The 20,822-nt window shown below is 40.3% G+C and overlaps 1 protein-coding gene across 1 annotated transcript in view; it reads left to right on the forward strand.

Moving 5' to 3' along the window:
* Nucleotides 1–20,822, forward strand: part of gbe1a (glucan (1,4-alpha-), branching enzyme 1a) — a 151,805-nt gene that overhangs the window by 107,498 nt on the left and 23,485 nt on the right. The window contains exons 11-14 of the mRNA XM_084104994.1: nt 5,381–5,491; nt 5,675–5,846; nt 16,317–16,501; nt 17,086–17,216. Coding sequence (XP_083961120.1) covers nt 5,381–5,491; nt 5,675–5,846; nt 16,317–16,501; nt 17,086–17,216 — 599 coding nt within the window. The remainder of the gene's footprint in view (nt 1–5,380; nt 5,492–5,674; nt 5,847–16,316; nt 16,502–17,085; nt 17,217–20,822) is intronic.

The following is a 20,822-nucleotide window of genomic DNA, read 5'->3' on the forward strand; positions in this document are numbered from 1 at the left end:
TCCCTGAAGGAGGGAACGGAGGCGTTAAGTCACAACTGAACTGACAATTTGGGATCTCGCTGAGAGCCCAATCACCTTCTAGTATAAACTAAACGAGCCAATGGACATTGGTGTGCGAGATTTGCATTGCGCACCCCGTCCCGCAAAACAGGTATGAATGGAAGCACACTTGCATCGCACATTCAAGTTTTCAGCTGAGGAGCTGAGACGGATGTTTCCGACACGTCTGACTGCTGAGGGTGCTGGAGGAACTCCAATAGGGTTCGCCAGCTGGGGAACCCACCTGAGGAGCCAGATAAGCGCACGTATCCGGTCTTTAGGAGGGGAATGGCGCTGCAAGCGAGACACCGAATGTGTTCCTGGTGTTTACTGGCTACTTGTGGCGAGTACACGGGAGGACACTGGCTCTACATGAATAATTATAAAATCTTGCAAACGTGTTGGGTGTGCCCAGATGTCTGCAGATGTCTAGAAACCTGATGATCAGGTCATGCCTTCCCACAGATTTACCATCTACTGCCTCGTGATGTGCGGCAATAGTGGCAACAAACACTTTCAGGGTGGAGGGAGACAGCCTTCGCTCCAGCCCTTCCTGCAGGAAGTAAAGCACAGCTCTGATTGGGCATCTCCAGGGGTCTTTTCGGTGAGAAAAGCACCACTCGGCGAACAGGTTCAACTTCAAGGCAAAAGTGCCTCGTAGAGGGCACTCTCACCGAAGTTATGGTGTCCACCACCGCCTGGGGTAGATCACCCAAGTCCTCTGCGTCCCATCCAGAGACCACACGTGGAGACTCCAGAGGTCTGGATGCGGGTGCCATTGGGTGCCCCGTCTCTGAGAAAGCAGGTCCTTCTTCTGAGGAATGCGCCAGGGAGGGGCTGTCTGAGGAGCATGAGTTCCAGGAACCAGGTCCTGTTGGGCCAGTACGGCGCAACTAGCAAGACCTGACTTTGCAAAGTGTCTGTGTGAGTAGGCTTACTTGGGTAAACCACCTGGGGATAGTCTCCATTCTCCCAGAAGCGTAGGCTGACGTGAGAGCTTGTCGGCTGCACAATTGAGCATGCCCGGAATATGGATGTCACAAAGAAAACTCAGATGCTTCTGACTCCAGAGGAGATGGCGGGCGAGTCGCGATATGTGATGGGAGCGTAGACCTCCTTGGTGTACGCAGCGGCCGCAGTGCTGTCCGTTCGGACCAGTACGTGCTTGCCTCGTAGCGGCGATTTGAAGCGGCATAGCACAAGCTGTACTGCTAGCAACTCGAGGCAGTTGATGTGCCAATGCAGTTGGGGACTGCATGCCTGTTGTACGTGGCACTCCAGCCGGTGGTGGAGGCATCCGTGGAGACGGCAGCATGCCTGGACACTTGTTCTAGGGGAACTCCTGCCCATAGAAACGCAAGGTCTGACCACGGGCTGAAGGTTTGGCGCCATCTCGAGACTCGGCTGTGAAGCCATTGCTGAAGCGGCCTCATATGAAGCAATCTGAGCATCGTTACTGCGGCTGCGAATGCCATATGCCCCAGGAGCCTCTAAAAAAGTTTCAGTGGGGCCGCCGTCCTGCCCTTGATCGAGTTCAGGCAGTTCAGCACTGACTGAGCATGTTCCTGCGTGAGGCGTGCTGTCAGTTTGACTGAGTCCAACTCCATACTGAGAAAAGAGATCCTCTGCACGAGTTCGCTCTTTTCACAGTTGACCCCAACCCCCAGATGGATTGAATTCCATTAATTCCAAGACCGCTTCCATTAATATCCGCTTTACAGGGCGGGGTTAGTAATGCAAATCTCGCATGCTATTGTCCATTGGCTCGTTTAGTTTACACTCTAAGGTGATTGGGCTCTCAGGCGAGATCCCAATTCGTCAGTTCAGTTCTGACTTAATGTCGAACGCGACTGACTGAAAGGGAAAGTCATATGGGTGGGTGAACATTAAATGATAAATAGTTTTTATATTTCAGTGAACTACTCCTTTAAAATTTAAAGTATGGATTAATAACAGACAAATTGAAGATATTTATTTTTAGTTATGTTTATGAACATGTTCCACAAATGTGTGTGTATATTTAACATTTTGTTATGTTGGACTACCCTCTGTCCTCTACTGTATCACGTATGCATGCATGAATTATCGTGCTTGTTAAAATGGCAAAATCATAAACCATAACCTCATAACAAAGGTTCTTATTAAATATATAAACAACTTTCTGCAATTGCGTAAATCAGTTTGAAAACTAACACAAATCTGAAAGTGACTTTATGTGAGTATAAGTCATTTTTGTTTTGTTTTCCATGCATGGTCACCGCTCCTTTATGATACAAGGGCAACGAGGCAGTAAAACCATTAATGAATGTGCTGTCCCTCTCCAGCTTGTGATTAATGCTGTTTTTTATTTTTATAGGATTCTTCTTTGAGTAGACGTTCTTGAACATCAAGATCAGTGGTCAGGATTTACAGCTCATTATCAAATACTTATATTGATATTCAGTAAGAAAACAATTTAAGATAGGTCTTGGAATTGGATTGTTTAAAAAACAAAGTGCATTTCATACCAGAATGTAGTCATTTGCTAATTTGGCTTTTGGTTAACATTAACAAATAGCCCATGCAAAAAATAAAAAATAAAATAATTTCAGAGGCAGAGCAAACCATTACATTTTATGAAAGATTACAGAGACATTTTTTTCTTTGGAATAATATGCACTGATGAATCAAGGACAATAAAAATAGGGACTTAATAGGGTAAATAAAGTCAATTTTAAATTCATGTTGACTTTAAATGGCAACATGGCCAAGTTTGGGCTTTAATAATAGCTACTAGAAACAGCAAAGCATACAAGCCATCATAAACTTAAAAAGCAAGAGCTACAGGAAGGAAAATAAAGAGATTAAAAAAATGAAGAGAAAAGGCATAGGACTGTTTTCTCTACAGCAAAGCCCCAAGCGAGAGATGATGTGGGAGACTCTTTTAATCTCAGTGAGAACTAAAAAAAAAAAAACATGAAAATGTGAAAGAAAAGACAAGCAAAAACAACCAACTGTTAAAATGTCACCACAGCATCAATGCATCTCTCCTCAAAGGAGCCCGATCCCATCACAGGCCTCGTCCTCTATCTGTAAATCGCATTGCTGCTAATGACAGAGGGAGAGTCAGTCCCATCAGGGAGAGCTGTGAATGGTCCTATTAAGGAGAAAAAGTACTGTTTAAACCGAGAAGTTTCAGAGGAGCAGTTGTGAAAATGTAAGTGGAAGATGTCTCCCCTTCCACTGACAGAATGAGAAAGCGGGAGAGAGATAGAACAGATAGAGAATGGGAGGCTAGGAGAAAGAGTAGATGGCAGGGCACAGACGCATTGATTGGCTCCAGCTCGCCCGTGGGCTCTGTCGATTGTGCCCCCTCTTAAAAGGTTGCAGTGTTATTAAAAGGTTTCCTTTATCTGTCCGTCACCCTTCTGCTCTAATGATGGTGAGCAGGAGAGGAGGAGCAGAGAGAGATGGGTCTGTCAGAGTCACTTCCTTCCTGTCTCTTTGCTCCCTGCGGTAATTCCCTCCACAGCTGTGCTAACATCCTACTGATGTTACATACTGTATGTGCCATTAATAGATGATTATTTGTGATAATGACTTTTGATTCTAATTGTATTTGTGGTGTTTTAGACCTTTATTATGAAGTATGCACTGCTGGAATAAAAAAAATGTAAGGAAGGATTTTTGGCATATTGCTGGTTTTCTAGCATTTGTTGGTGTCTGTTGGGGCAGTGTGAACATGATAGTTATTTTTCATCAAATTTTAAATCCAACTGCCAACTTGTTTGTTGGCGTTTGTCTGTGTGGTGTGAATTGGTCTTTAAAAGCAGCTAAACAGACCTAACTAACTAGCATGACCAGGCTGGGAGAGCAGCTAGAACATCTGAAGACCAGATTCCCAACCTATTAGTTTAGTCTCTTTTGCTTTTTTGTAGGTGGTGTCCCAGAGTGACCAACTGACAAGTTTCCAAAACCCCTTTAAAACCAGATAAAAACATACTAACTTTACCAGCTTGACCAGGCAGGGAAGCTGATCTTCAGATGGTCTAGCAGGTTTCCAAGAGACCAGTGGCTGACCAACAGAGAAATGGCCAAACCTTCTCTAAAGCTGGCATATCAGACCTGCCTAACCTCTTTAGGCTGGTTTAAGCAGTATTTTTCCCACAAGGTCAATCCAGGGAACATTATGAATTATTAACAACTTTTTCTATCACCTTCCCTCTCTTTCTGTCTGTTTGTCCTCACCCCCTCACCTTATACTTTCAAACAAACTCTAAATAAACAGCAGCTTCCTGACTAGTTATCAGTATGCTCTGAAATGTTTATAAAATTAAATGATTTGCCAAATGAATATGCTCACCGGGGGGAAAAATATCCAGAGGTAAATACTCATAATCAGAAACAGGTGTCTCACAGCAAGCAGGTGTTTGTGTTCGTTAAATAGAGTTCGAGCAGTACAGAGACTTTTATCCTGTGTTCTGTCACAGGGTGCCAGACTCACTCTACTATCCAGCTGTGCTCGTTGACCCTTGGCCACTCAAATCGTGTCCGATCAAAACAGAGCACTTGCAAGCTAGAAACAGTTTGGTAGGTCACCTTTTGAGAACAGAACTTTCATCCTTGGGTTCGACTTTTTTGAATTGTGAGCTCATTCTCAAATAAGTCATTAGAGGACAACGTAGAGCACTGATCCGGTCAATGACCTGAATACTGCTCCACTGAGTCCAAACATAGCCATCGACCCACTCCTGCAAAGCGAGCCAAATCACCGACACAGAACTATGGTCGGTATTGGCAAAGTCAATGGGATTCACCAGCTCTGACCATTAATGTGGTCAATGAGCCAGTCTTCCACTAAATACAGATTCTGCTTCAAAAAGGCTGTTCCAAAACACGGGACATGGGAAAGACAGAGGCCAGGGGATGGGCATCCGAATGCAGGGCGCCAATCTGGGATTTCACACATGAAGGATTCCACACCTGGTCTGTAGAGGACTCTTAGGCTATTGAGCTTGCTACTTTGAGTTTTGTCCCGAGTCTCGCAGATGCAGCTCTGACCTCAACTTGACACTGTAACAAACAACGAGCAACCCGAGGGGTCTGCCTGTCATTTCCCATTCAAAGACTCATGTATCCTACCCCAACTGATTCAGCTTTCATCCTTTCATGCAAGTGCAGAGGATTTTGCACGCAAGTGCCGTGTTTAAACTGTGTGGGTTCAAATTTAGCTTAGAACCTAATTATGTGGTTCTTAATTTTGTTTTTTTCATCCAAATATTGTTGATGTTGTAGGAAATAATAACCGAATAGGACTTGTTAGTGAACTTTTTGTCCCTTTTTGTTTGCTTAATTTTTTAAGGTCCTGAAGGAAGTTTGGGATGAGGACTGGGATTTGGGGAACATTGTCTACACTCTGACCAATAGAAGGAGAGGGGAAGCATCTGTCACTTATGCTGAGAGCCATGACCAGGTTAGTAATTTGTAAATTTTATAAAAGATTTAGCAGAACCTTTCTTTCTCAACCAGCTGCACCAGACGGACAATGATGATCAACAGTTTTGCTGGTCACCATTCAAAAACATTGGTGTAACTACAATGTTTTCTTTACGTTATAAAAGGTTGCATATGCTCACATCTCTATGCGTGTTGTTAGGCGTTGGTTGGGGACAAGTCACTGGCGTTTTGGCTGATGGACAAAGAGATGTACACCAACATGAGTGCTCTTATTGCCATGACGCCCGTTATAGACCGTGGCATCCAGCTGCATAAACTCATCCGTCTCCTCACTCACAGTCTTGGAGGGGAGGGCTACCTCAACTTTATCGGTGAGTCTCCTTGGAAACCAGTTTTGCTAGATACTTGATGCTTTGCTATAATATGCCTCCACTGAGGAAGAGGAAGTGGGTTTGTTGCCATTCTTGGCAGGCGTAAACAAGTTTTGTAGTGGTTAGGCATATTGAGTTAGTCTAAAAGCATTTGTGCTGATCATATATTTTTTTAATCTTCCTCATAATAATTTTACGGAATGGATTTCAAATGGTTAGTTCCAAATATTGGTAATTGCAATTGGCATTTCAAATAAAAAACTGGATATTTATACATTTCTGTGCTTATCACTTTATAAAATAAGATACTATCTCATACTCTTGTCCACCAGAATGTGTTACGTTCTGAAGCCAGAGCCAGTTCTTGGCCAGGCGAACTGGTGCGTGTTTCCACAGACTTGAGAAATGAACAGTGACATAATGCTGCTATGTTGTTTACCTGACTATAACAAGTGTAAAAACAAACATTGCATGTCTCAGTGTTTGTTTAGGTATGCTGCACTGGCATGTTGTGCATTTCACAGTACCAGGAGTGATTTTAATATTTAGACATACAGAGGAATGTTGCACAATATTAATACATTTCTCAACAAGACCACCATAGACAGACCATGTCGGTGGTGCTATCAGACTAGTGGCCTAAAAGAACGCAAAGTAAGTCTGTACACACATCACAACACAGGAAAAGAAACTCAGTTGTGCCGGGCCTGAGGCTGTAAAAGATTGCTGTCTAGATGAGTAAAGATGTCTTTCATTACAAGCGCACTCCTCTTCTATCAAACACATAAAAGCATTTCACTTTGTCTGCTCATCCATGTCTGTGCAACAGTACTAAAAACAGTAATATGTCCAAAGGTCACCATTTTTGAATCTCTCCATCTGCAAATAGTAGGTAAAGGCACTTCGGTATAATTGCACACAAAGGCGAGTGGTAGAGCACATTCAAAGAGAAAAAAAGGAAAATATGCCTGACACTTGAAACAGTCAAGGCCAAACGCAAACAGCATTGCCATCAGATCGATGGCGAGGCAGTCGTTTAGCCCGTGTTGAGCGAGAACAAATTGTTCAAGCAAAAGAATCAATCCGACATGTCAAGCCTAAAGCTCCTCATCCTCGAAAATTCCTCTTAACTCAAAGTGAGAGAAAGGCCAGAGCTAGGAAAAAAACATTTTGTGAACATGGAAGAGGACATACCTGCATTTTAAGTGGAAATTGTTTCCATAACATCAAAACTTTGCTCTTTTTGGAAGGCCCAGGATTTTGTGTGCTCATCGTTATATATGCTGTGCTCACTGTGGATATACATGACGTTACATAAACTAAACCGCTTAACTATGGTTGACATTTTTTCCATGATGATGCAATGAAAGAAAACCTATATTCTTTTCCCTCTTGTAAACAAACCCTGTAAGACATTAACATTAAAAAAACAACTCAGAGTTAGAAATTGGTGTGACTCACACTTTTCTTTAATAAATAAAATTTAAATGCTTTTTAGAATTTGCCCCAATAAAATGTGACTCCCAAACTGATTTCCCTCTGTTCTAGTGAGTAGACGAAAAGCAGAACATTGTATTTTCTTTTTAGTAACTGAATTATGAACTAGTGTAAACTGCGTAAAGAAGCACTTGGTTGAACAGAGCGAGTTTGTTCTGGCTGTGCAGGTGTAAGACTAGACTACTGCACTCCTTCTCAAATCAATGCTCAGTTTTGCTCAAATCCATCCACACAAACACATTGATCTCTCTCCCCACTAACGCTGTTAATTAGCATGCTGCGGCTACATCATCTCCTGCACCAGCCGACACGCTAGCACAGCTCTGTAAATATTCCAGCCTGCTTCTGAGGTCGCTGTTTGAATCGTGAAAGCTGCTTCAGGCGTTGCAGATTAACATCCGTTGGTTCATGGAGATGGTTGTGGTGCATGTCCATTCCTCTCTGCCCTCTTTCTCTCCGGATCATTGTGCTATTGGACATTGATGTTAGCACTGTTCCTCCTCTGATTAGTAGTTCTCTCTCATTGACTTTGGCTCCTCTCCTAGGAACTAGAGAACTGATCAGAAATCGTTATGCATGTCTGCCTCTGCTGTTTGTTATTACAACCATCATTGCAGGTTGATGTTATTTAGGCTGTGCATGTGCATACATGAGCTTAATTGGGATTTTGGAGGTGGGAGGAACATTACGATCTGGTGGTGTTCGTGGTGCCCTGATAAAGTATGTTTTCAAAAGTACAATAACACTACAATATTTTCTCTCTTAAACAGCTCATTTCTTATTCCCAACATGCCAGCAGAGCAAATAATCCACGAATATAAATCCGCTATCTGCGCACATCCAAGGATTCGGGGTTAGCGTGAAAAAAAGAAAAAGAAAAAAAATGAAAGTTTCAAGTTAAAAGGAGGTTAAATAAAAACAAGAACGAATCATCCTGTCACTGGTGTATGTGGAAGAAGCAGGAAAACACCAGTCCTGATTAATAGAAATTTCAGCAGGAGATCAGAGAAGCATTAGCCTGACAGCGCGGAGGCTGCCAGACAAGGCCTGAGAAGCACACAGGAAGGCAATATGCCTGAAGAGGCTTTAATTGAATTTGAAAGGGGTGCCATTTTCTTTGCGCAGTGAAAGAGTTTCATTTGTGGGCGGGAAGCGTGGGCCTGTATTTATTTATTTACTCACTGTTTCAAGTGCCTCTTCAGTCTTTTCCAATTGAACAGGGTAGTTTGAAAACTCAGAAACAGGGAACAAAACATGCTTTTCCCCTCGCTGTTTGTTTCAGATATCTCTTGTTAATTTGACTGCTCTTGCAGTTGTCCTTTTGTTTTACAAACATCAAGTTCTGCTCCTGCTGGTTCACTAGCAAGAACTTTTGTAGTTAGAACATAGAGTTTGATTTGATAAAAGACCTTGTGGGAAACCCAATTTAGGTGCTCTTATTTCTGTGTATCATTGAAGTAAATGTGACTAAACTTGAAAACAATTTGCATTACTCATGAACTTGAAGCTGAAGTGAACATTAACTACTGAGCAGAAAGTGTCAAAACAAACATGTTTTTGTGAAATATTTGGCTTGAAAAGTGTGCTTTGCAGTCTTTCCTTAAAATAAATGCAACTTTATGTGATATTTTGTTATTTACTACAATGGCATATGTGCATTTTAAGGGTGTCATAAGTATCCAAACACATTTTTGGGCCATGTGTGTGTTATTTGATTCGTGGTGAAGTAAAAGTTTGCTCCTACTGGAATAGAGAGGAAGTTATTCCTCCTATTAGACAGACTCCTATTCCCCCTAATTAAGACAGGAAGATGCAGACGGCAAGCAAATTGCACACTAAACAAAAGCAGCCAGACTCACAGACTGTATATTTAAAAGCACCCAGCTAAAGTTGGCTCCAGGTTATTAAGACAGAAGTTTGGAGTGTTATGTTGGCATAGGTCTTACCCAGCATTCTTAACAGGGAAACCACAAGGTCGCAGCCTTTGTGATGCAAAAGAGTCTTGATCTTGTTGTTTTGTTGTCTGAATGCCCCTCTTGTGACTATCACAAACATAATGCAGAAAGTAACTTTTTGTATGTATAAGCATATTTTTTTGTATAAAGGTATAAAATTAGCATATTCAGTTGTACTTGCCAAGGCAAACGCTATTTCTGTCAGCACCAATATCGTTGAATATGATTGACAATTAGCATACAGTTTGGATTGGCGGTATGGTTCTGTTCTGGGCAAGAACTCCCTGCGCATACATGCAGCTGAGCATGGATAAGAGCAGGGAGAGCAGCAATAACCCCCCTTAGGGTAAACAGAACAGAACCAACATGAGTGTATTGCAGATATCATAAATTCAAGATTTTAAAGTACAACATAATTCGAGAATTTATTCTGATTCAAGGGGAATCACAATGCCAAATCCTGACCGACGAGAGGAGGAGCTGGGGATGGAGGAGGGTAAGTAGCTCCTGAGAAACGCGATAGCCGCTGATAATACTGAAGGAGCTTATATATGTATACCGTTATAGGCATCATATTCCTATAGGTAGACGTGGATCAGCTGAGAGTCAGCTGATGCAAGTTTGACTAATGTGACCTGCCAGAACTGACACTACGCTTGATTATTATTTATTATACTTACTGATTTCAGTGAGTGTGCTATGACATTTCTACGTGACTGGACTTAAGATGGTTACCTGGTGGATGATAAAATTGCCATAAAAACCAGAAGAAGGGACCCTGGGTGAACTCTTTTGAAGTATGAAGTGACACAAACTTAACTGCTTAAATATTTTTTACTTTTTTTTTTCCGTGATGATGCAATGAAAGAAAACCTTTATTCTCTTCTCACTTGTAAACAACCCCTGTAAGACATTAACATTTGAAAAAAAAAAACACCACCAACTCAGAGTTAGAAATTGGTATGACTCACTTTCATGGGGGGGGGGGGGGGGGGGATAAATAAAATTTAAGTGCTTTTTATATTCAACTGAATTTGGTTTCCAGATGCACTTGACTGATCATAGTATCCTACAGAACCAATTAGATGTGTGAAGGAAGTTAGAAGCGTACAATTAATTACCTGTTGTTTTGAGAGGTAATTCAAACATAACAGGTAGCTTTGAATTAGGTTAATTATAGCTGGCTGAAAATGCAATTTCTCATGAAGTCACACTTCATTTATCACATACAGTACATTAAATATCCCTCTCCTTACATGGATTGAAAAATGTCTGTCATTCTCAGAACACACATTGTACTGTTTGAGCTCTACATGTCCATGTGTTTGTTTGTTTGTTTGTTTGTTTGTTTGTTTGTTTTGTTCTCAGACCATAATCCAGATTGAGTCTCATCTTTTAGTCCTGGCTCTGCTGGGACCGCATACAAGTCACATTATCTTTAACAGTGAAGGCAAGAGCTTCTCTCTTTGACTTCAAATTGACACTGAACTCAAAGACCATCTAATCTCCACCTTGCAGCTTGTTACACATGAAAGAGATGGAGAGCTAAAAAGAAGTCCATTTCTTATTTATGGGTTCATTTGGAGGGCTTTTCATGCAAACTATTTAAATCCCATTGCAGCTCACCAGGATCTTTGGCCTCACGCTATAGTAACCAAAGAGAAACTTGACTTCAAACATCACTACACGTCAGATCAGATTATTGGCTTAGTGGAATCTTAAAAGGGAAGTGTGTGTGTGCGTACACGCTTTTTGTGTGGTTATTTAAGGCCAGACTGCCTAATCAAAAATTAAAATGGTATGCTTACTTTAATTGACAAATCTGACTCCGTCCTATTCAGAAGGTCTCAATGGGGAATCCGCATGGTCATGGCCTGATGGTTTTGATCTTGCTGTTTTGTTGTCTTAATGCACTCTTACAAATGAATGCAAAATGTGACGACTTGTATGTATCAGCATTTTGTAAAGTGGTAAAATTAGGATATTTAGTGGTGCTTGCTAAGGCAAACACTATTTCTGCTGCTCATTCTTACAGGATTTGGACTTTGCACCATTTGAGCTATTGACAGTTTGACATGAATGAGATCTGAAATTGTGTGAATTTTCAAGGAGAAGTATGTTGTTTCTTTTCTCAATGGTCGATTCTTATCGATTTTCAACTGAACAGCCAAAAAAGTCCATAGCTTTTGCTCTGCAGAGACATAAGACCTACATGTTCAAAAGTTTGAGACCAGTAAGTTTAAAAAAAATAAATAAATTGAAAGAAACTAATTTTCTTAATCAGCAAGGATGCATTAAATTGATCAAAAGTAGCTGTAAAGATGTTTACATTGTTTACATGTTTACATTGATCCTAATAAATAAATAAATAAATAAATAAACATTGTTAACAAAAAAAATCATAAAAATCTATAAATTCTGTAAAAACATTTTTTTATTTCAAATACATTATTTTGAACATTCTATTCATCAAAGGAACCTTAAAAAAACGTATCCACAAAAATATGAAGCAGAATTTTTTTTAGCATTGATAGTCAAATTGATAATAAGATCTGTTTCTTGAGCACCAATTCAGCTTTGCCATCATATGAATGAATTACATTTTAAAATATATTCAAATAGATAACAGTTATTTAAATTTGGAATAATATTTTAGATCAAATAAATGCAGACTTGGTGAGCAGAAGAGACAAAAACAATAAAAAAAAATCGTATTGACCCCAAATTTTGATCAGTAGAGCATAAACCTTCGAACTTCAATGTTTTTTGTGTGTTTTTTTAACATTGCATTGTCAAACCAACATTAAATGTTTGTCTTGACAGTCTTTGCTTTTCAGTTAAACATGAGTTATATAAATATCCTAAAATTTTCTTAGAATTCTTACAATGTCGAATTGCAATTCTGCATCCTGTTTTTTTGCCTCAATTGAAGTTCTCAGTTCAATACTTAAAATTACTTGCCATCCGCCTAGCAACACACTTAGCAAAACTACTCAGAAGAACACCTTAGCAACCACATACAGTATCAATATCCTGGCTGTTGCATGGGTGAGTTTTGCATGGGCATTTTCTTGAGAAAATGTAATATTCTACTTGTGCTTCTGTAACTTTTTCAATCTCTGGATTTGTAGCATTTGCTGCCGGCTGTAAGAATTTTTTTTAGCTTTTATCCTGCACCTCGACAGCAGCAGTCCTTCTGGCCTTGAAGAAATCCATCTCCCTTGTATGTTGCCATGTTATTGCTCCCATATTGATCTAACCTTCGAAAGATACGGTCTGACACCTTTTACCTGTCATTCAACCAGTGGCTTGAAGTCAGCTTCATATATCTCTCAAAAAAACTCATGCATACAACTGCAGAATTTTGCACAACACAGGCAGTGAATCTATAGTAACTTCACACATGGCCACCCTAATTTACTTTCACTCAGGATATCCATTCCACCGACAAACATCGGGATCTGTTCGCTTAATGCCCTTTTCAAAGCTTTCCCATAACTTCCAGGGGTACAGTGAGCAGTGAATAATTTAAGATTATCTTAATATATGTGCAGGGAGAGAACAGTGGACGTCCCTTATCGTTGTGTCTGTATTCAGTGCATGGGGTGGCAAGATAAGGCTCATGACGGAGGTGACAGGGGCCGTAAGAGAGACAAAGTGTCTCGTCATCTTCACTTTCTTCGTTTAATTATGGAGTCTGAGCTGTCACGGTTCTTTGTGCGAGCGTTTCCCACTTTCTGCACTGCTAGCCTATGATCTGTCTCTCTCCAGTTGACACATGATATGACTCTATCAGAATTATTTGCCGCAGAAGGTCCCCGTGCACGTTAAGTAAAGTTCAAGTGGAAGCTGAGGGATTTGATCGCTGTGATATACTCTCTCTCTTTCTTTTCCCCCTTTTTATTTCTTCTTCCTGTCATGGATCCTTTAATGTCTCAATGTCCTTTTTTTGCAGCTTTTTTCTGTTTTTTTTTTTATTATTTTTTTATTGACATTCTTTTTTTCTTTTCTTTTTTACATAATATAAGCCTGCTGGGGCCGGTTGCATAAACCTCTAAGACTAGTCTTACAAGTTAGACATAAAAAAAATAAAAATAAAAGATTTAAGACTGTTCATAGCTTTTTTGAATCAGTTACATAAAAACATAGATTGGCCTAATTTGAGACCGAAAAGTAAGACTGACTGCCCCTGACTAACTACTAGTGGGTACTAGAATTTAAGACACTGTCTTAACATAATGGCTATGTTTATTTAACTGGCCCCTGGTTTCACAGACAAGGCTTAGATTAAGCCAGGATTAGGCCTTAGTTAAATTTTGATAAACATACCTTAGAAAAAAACATTACTGGTGTGCATCTTGAAACAAAACAATGGCACTGGCATATTTTAAGATATTTCAGTGCAAGCTGCTTTCAGTTAAAACAGTTTAAAACTGCATTTTAGTCTGGGACTACTGTAGGCTTAAGCCTTGTCTGTGAAACTGGGGGATAAAGTATTATTCTATAGTTAGTTTTGGATAAAAAAATATATATTTATTTATTTAAATGTTTTATTCAAATTATAATTTTATGTCTAATGTTGTTGTTGTTGTTGTTGTTGTTATAATAATAATAATTATTATTATTATTATTATTATTATTATTATTATTATTATTATCTGTAGTAGCATCATTTATTTAAATAATATTAAATAATTTAAATAATATTATAGTATAGTATTATATAAATAGTTCTATATACTATAATTATTTATACTAATTGTACACGTTATTGTTAGTAGTAGTAGTACTACAAGTCATTTATTCATTTATTTATTTATTTATTTATTTATAATTGTATTATTATATTAGTTTTATTATTATTATTATATTAGTATTTATTTTTAATTATCAGGATTATGTTTTGTTTCATTTGTGTTTGTTCCTATCATTTTAAGTTGACCTAGTTCCCAAGTATGTGTCAATCAATTAATTAGAATTAGATTAAATAAATGAATGAATTAGATTAAACCATTCATTCAAATTCTAATAACCACAGAACCATTAATCTGTGTCCATGGAAACTAATGAATGATGGAAAACTAAGACAAAGGAGAACATGTGACTGAGAAATAACAAACTAAAAGTCCATGAAAATGAAACTAACTGAACAGAACCGTGACAGATTTAGATTTTTTCTTTTAGCTCTCTTTCATAGACAGCTCTTTTCCTCTTGCTGTGTAAATTAGTTTGAATTCTTAATTCTTATTTTCTGCAGAAGAGAGAAGTGAATCGCGCTACTTCTCTCGCAAGGAGTGAATCGCAGTTTCACTGTTCCACAGCATGTGTTTGGCTGTTCACTACTAATGTCACACCTAAACTCAGGATCAAAGCCTGAGCTGATAGAGAATGTTAATGATCAGCGTCATTGTACTAACATGGCACCAACAAAGCCTGATTGGATTGGTTTGGTTTTGTCAACTCGAAACTAATCCTGTAACCCTGAGTTTGTTCAATTACCATCATAGTACTGTCCCAAACAGAAACCTAATGCCTCGTTTCCACTGAGCGGTACAGTACAATACAGTTCAGTACGGTACGCAATTTTTGCAGTTTCCATTGCCAGAAGTTGTGAATGGTACCCTAATTCCGAACCGTACCGTACCACTTTTTTGGGACCCTTCCCCTAGGTATTGGGGTACCTAGCACAGTAGGAGCTAGACTCACTGCAGAATGTTGATTGGTTGACAGAGAATCGTCACTTGCTCATGCTACAAGGGGAATGACAACACAAGAGGTGCCATTTTTTAATACAGTTGAAACACAATACCGTTTCTTCTTGTGACAAACAGCCACATGCAGAGAAGCAAGAACAAGATCTGCTGGATTTCCTCCATTGTTGTTTACCGTGAGGCTTTCTTCTTCGCGTGAGCATTACATCGATCGCTACTTTCCGACATACACCAGTAAGGGTACTGTTGGCAGTGGAAACGCAAGCCAGATCAGGGTTTACAGTCCCGAATCGTACTGAACTGTACCGTACTGTTAGCCTGGGTTTCCCCATGCTGCCTTGAGCGCTGCGCGATTTTATTCACACTGCTAGGCAGTCTAGATACCATGGACCAGATTTTCGCCTCAGCGAGGGAACCAATCACAGAACGGGGAGGGAGCAGCAAGACGATGACGACGTCTATGCGTCACACCGAAGCAGTTTGTTTATATCTGTGGATCCAACATGGCATCAGACGCGAAGTTACCTTTCGATACAGCCTTAGATAGTGTGCTAAGTAGTTTAGAACGCAAGTTTATTTCGTATTCTTCCTCGTCGAATTTCTGTCGCTCTACATACGTCATCTGGTATAATTGAAATGATTGGCTATGAACTACATACAGGCGCATTTGATAGACATTCGTAGCGCCCAATAAACGGCTCTGGGCATTCGTAAACCACGCCTCAAATACGAGAAAATGAACATGTGATTCCCAGACCACGTCTCAATGAGAAAGAGGTCTGATGTTAGCCAGGCTACCGTACTGTAACACTCGGTGAAAACGAGGCATATAAGGAACATAAATACACATGGTAATGATTTCAATAATGAACTGCCTGTGATATATGAATATCCATGGTATCTGATAAGTGGCTGGAAACTATAAAAAAGGAAACAAGAAACTGGAGAGAAACTAACTAACAGATCAAATCAAACTAAACAGAGAATAACTGTGACAGTTATTTGTTGTACCAAAAAAATTAATAAATCCTAGACAAAAACAAGGTAAAAAATTACATTAGAATTTTCCTTGAAGATCTTCCAAAGGCTGATTTCCTACCTGTTCATGGAGAGATAAATCTTATTTAGTTAAAAAACGTCCAGTGTAAGAAAATCTCATGTGAAATGGGCCTGTAGAGGATGTAAGATCTAATATTTTTATAACACGCTAAATTACCTTAAAATGCTCTGGGGCATATTTTCTTGTTTGTGATAAAAGTTTTCACCAACTTTTACAATCTTCATTTTCCAAACTTTTCTTTCTCCAGGTAACGAGTTCGGCCATCCGGAATGGCTCGACTTTCCCAGGAAAGGAAACAACGAGAGCTACTATTATGCCCGTCGCCAATTCAACCTTGTGGACATTGAGCATCTGCGATACCGACAACTGTACGCTTTCGACCGTGACATGAATCTTACAGAAGACAAATACGGCTGGCTGGCTGCCGGTCAGGTGAGATGCACATGCCTCACACTGGTTTTAACCTACAGAAGAAACCCAGTGTAAATCTCCTTGCTGGATCTGTCCTTGCCATCTGTTAAACTGTGGGGAGCTATTTATCTGCCATACTAAATGGGATATGAGATGCATGGCCCATATGATAATGAAATTGCATAATACAGCCAACCAGGCATGACTCTCAATAGCAGGAAGCCCATTTCACACACACGCCTTGTACTGAAGACAGTAGAAATAAGATTTCCTCTGTATTAAACGATATAAAACCCTTTCCTATGCTGGGGTTCACAGTTTATCAAATATATGCATCAATGCAATTAGAGACTCATATTGTCTTTAAAAAAAGAGGTGCATGTTTTCCTAGCTTGATCATCAGACAAGTGCCCCCAAACCCTTGAAAACCACCAAGCAACCCAGGTTTCTGCAGGTTTAGGTAGTTTTTCAGCAGAGTACCTCTGTACTCACATGAAAAATTGACTATTTCTCCTAAGGAATTTTAGAAAAAAACATCTGAGTACTCATGATCTAGGACCAACATCTGAGCAATAAAGTCTTCTCCTTGTTTTTGCTTCTATCAGGCGGCAGTCACGACTTTGAATCAAGCTGATAAGGTGATCGTATTTGAACGCGCAAACCTGTTGTTTGTTTTCAACTTCCATCCCTGCAACAGCTACACTGACTACAGGGTGGCAGTGGAGCATGCTGGGAAGTATCCTTTCACCAGGGAGCTCCAGAAGACTAGCACATCTTAGTAATGGAGTGTGTTTATATGCGTGTGGGAGTGAGATTATATATGTGTGTATTGGTGTGCATATGAGTTGTGATATATACATGAAGCATGTGGTAGAGAGGTTAGGTCACTTATTAGAAATGCATTAGCCACATATAGTATATGCATGATGAGACTCAATGTGTATTTACAATGTCAGATCTGTGATCTGTGTGAGTGTGTCCTTCAACCCTTCATGGCTCTTTAGAGGCCTACCTGCCATTGGTTATGACACATTCCCATTGATGTTTAAAGACGAGCTTGTACACTAGGGAGGAAGGGGGAGGGGGAAACAATCTGACAAGTCTCGAAAACACATTTAATTGGCTGTAGAGATGCTATAGGTGACTTTCATCACACAAAACGAGCTGTTCATGCCTTTGTGTGTGCGTGGGTGTGCGGATGTGATGCTGTGTTGGGGCATTCAAGTTGCACCAATGGGAGTTTGTGTTTGTATGGAGACTCCAATTAGGATGAGAGAACGAGACACCCTATGACGAGAGAAACTACGGCTCATCAAACATCACCCACTCGTATTTGCTCACACAAATACCCTCACTCACCAACATGCACCGAAGAGAAGGTCTTAGCCTGATTAAAATCCACAAAGATGAAACCAATATCGTTGTTGTTTTTGCTAGAAAGGGCTTTTAGCATGTAGCGGACAACAAAATAACTTGATAAGAGTCCTGCCTTGAACACATCTAAATGCAAATATTTAATTATAGTAATAGCGCCACCTACTGGCAACAGGAAGTGAAGTGTTTAACACTGTGATGCACTACTAGCAACATAATAAATATGCCATTGAGTGCTAAACATGCAAGAAACATGCTAAAACATGTTAGCAACAGGAAGTCAAGCTCACATACACATCACATAACTCAAGCATACAATGTCCAATCTGCCCCACACGTTACATGTTGGCCTGGCCTGAAGACATCTACATGACATCTACATGCCAAATACTATGTAAAATACAAAACTGTTTCTATTATTATTATTAATAATTTACAATATATTGTTTTACATTTTTAAATAGTATTTGGCTCTTTTTTTCTTCTTATCATGAGTCTGCGGTTGTGCGTGAGTCGCTGGAAACATCAGAGTCTTGTTTGTGAGCCCATCGGAATGGATGCACCTATACATCAGACCAGTAAAACAACAAATTGTGCTGGCAAACAGACCACAGCAGTCTGATGGGGAGGGGTCTATTTATTTTGCCCCCAAGAACAGAGCTCTATGTTGGGGGAGGCTTGAGTTTCTGCAAGGGCTTTGTGATCGATAATGCGCTTTAGGAGTATATCTCCAGACCTTTCCCTGCACCTCTTTCCACTTTTATGTTTCATTCATGTCTTTGCTCGTAGTTTGAATCTTTTGCGCAGTCAAGGGTCGCGGACAGGGATCCTACTCGTCTGTGACAGTCAACAATTGCTTAGGAGGCACACTTTGCCAGGAAACGTTTTGATAAATAAGTAAAAAGACAAACATTACATGTGCATTTCAAGTTTGGAGCTGATATGAAGAGAACATTGTTGCTTGTTGCTTGTTGCCAAGTGAGATCGTTTGAAAATGGCAATACTCTTTTGCAGTTTTATTCATGATGAAATACTAGACTTTTTCTTACACAATGGACAAGTTTGTAATTGTATCAGTTGAACAAGTTGTTTCTCAGGTTCTCTGTACGTGTTGTGTTTTTTATATTTTGGCAAATATTTTTTTGCATTGTGAAAACATGGTCAGTATTTTCGTCTGTTGTCTGTATACATACACACACACACACACACACACACACACACACACACACACACACACACACACAACCATTCAAAAACCATTAAGCAGTTTTTAACAATGGTAATGCCTAGTAGCCAAGCATATTATAATGATTTCTGAAGGATCATATGACACTATAGACTGTGGTGACTGCAGTTTTGCCATCACAGGAATAAATTACATTTTAAAATATATTAAAATAGAAAACCGTTATTTTACATTGTGATAATGTTTAACAGTTTTACTGTTTTTACTGTTTTTTTTAATCAAATAAATGCAGCCTTGGTGAGTATGAGAATTCTTTAAAAAACATTAGAAACATTTAGATATAATGTATATCTGAAGACAAAAGTACGGGTTAAGATACTGACAAAAATACTGAATAAGATTTTTTTTTTTTTTTTTTGGCTCTACAGGGGCTTTGTCATCTCTGCAAACTCAACCTTGCCCTCACTTTCAAGCTCAATTATAAATTTCCCCACTGTCAAGTAATAAACACCTCTGCAAGGCACAGAGCAACACGTGCTGAATGGCTAGTTTGAACCGTTTCTCTAATGCACTCTCCAGCAGTTCCAGACTCGAGCGAGCAGCCCTTCATTACAGCAAACCCAGAGCAGAGGCCCTCACCCACCCAACAGCTCCGCTCATACCCCCTGGTCTCCTCTTCAGAGAACAAGGGCTGCGGGGAGCAGCCGGAGATGAGCTTCACCAGCTGAAGGCCTCCCACCAGGGCCTCTATTTAATCATGGCCCAGGCAGTGAGCCCGCTTGGCGGGGAATAAAGACACCCTTTAGCCAGGGCCACTTAGGCTTCCTCCAGCCCCTGCCGCTGCCCTTTCTGTGTCTTGCACATGAGGTGGGAGCCCTCTTTCCATGCCACCAGCCGTCGGGCTTTGAAGATGAGAGACGAGGGTGTTAGAAGTGCACGACCGGCGGAAAGAACGGTAAATATGGCCCATGTGCGCCTCCCCAAACACCTAATCGTTTGCTCGTGTATTCTTCTCATTAAAACATCGCCTTTAACCAGAGTCCATGTGGGCTTTGTGAGAAAAAATCATTTCATCTGTTCCAACCCTGAAGCCATAAGCCTAAATGTAGAGTTTAAAATGGCATTGATATTCAAGTGGCGTTGTGCTTTTTTTGACCTGCCAGTAGATTTTTACCATTCTCTTTCTCTCGTCGGCCTGTCCTGTGCCTCTGAATCTCAGCGCTGATACTGTAGATGTTGAAGTGTGAATCCCACCAGGACAGAAGCTTGATCTGTCTTTAATATGCTGTGAGTCACATCCCCATTATATCTCATGCGTAATACACACACACCTGATATGGAGGTCTAGTATTGCTTTATATCTGCCGTCCCTCGATCCCATAGCTGTGCTGCTGATCGGCTGGAGCCGTTACTAATTGCTTAAACCTGATCATTATGCCAGATTTCTTCTCTGCTGGAGTGTTTTTGGGGAAGGCAGGGACGAGGTCTTGGAGGACGATCAATCATTTTTCCTCGTGGGAGAATATCGATCCTTCCGGTCTCCAGGGCCATGAAGTGCAGAGGGGACATTCAGCCAATCGAACGGGTCAATAAGAACGTGGCTGGCTCAAGCCAGCTTCTGATAGGTGATCACAGCTACGCTTTCTGCTGGACTGGTAGGGACAGTCACAAAACAGGGTTTATACAGATGGTAATTTCCCGTAGTACAGATTGAATGAAGATAGTTATTATTTAAATGTGACCCGTGCTGGCAAAATGAGTCGCAATGAGCGAATTTTCATA

Source organism: Abramis brama, assembly GCF_963993115.1.
Source record: "Abramis brama genome assembly, chromosome: 25".
Classification (NCBI taxonomy): domain Eukaryota; kingdom Metazoa; phylum Chordata; class Actinopteri; order Cypriniformes; family Leuciscidae; genus Abramis; species Abramis brama.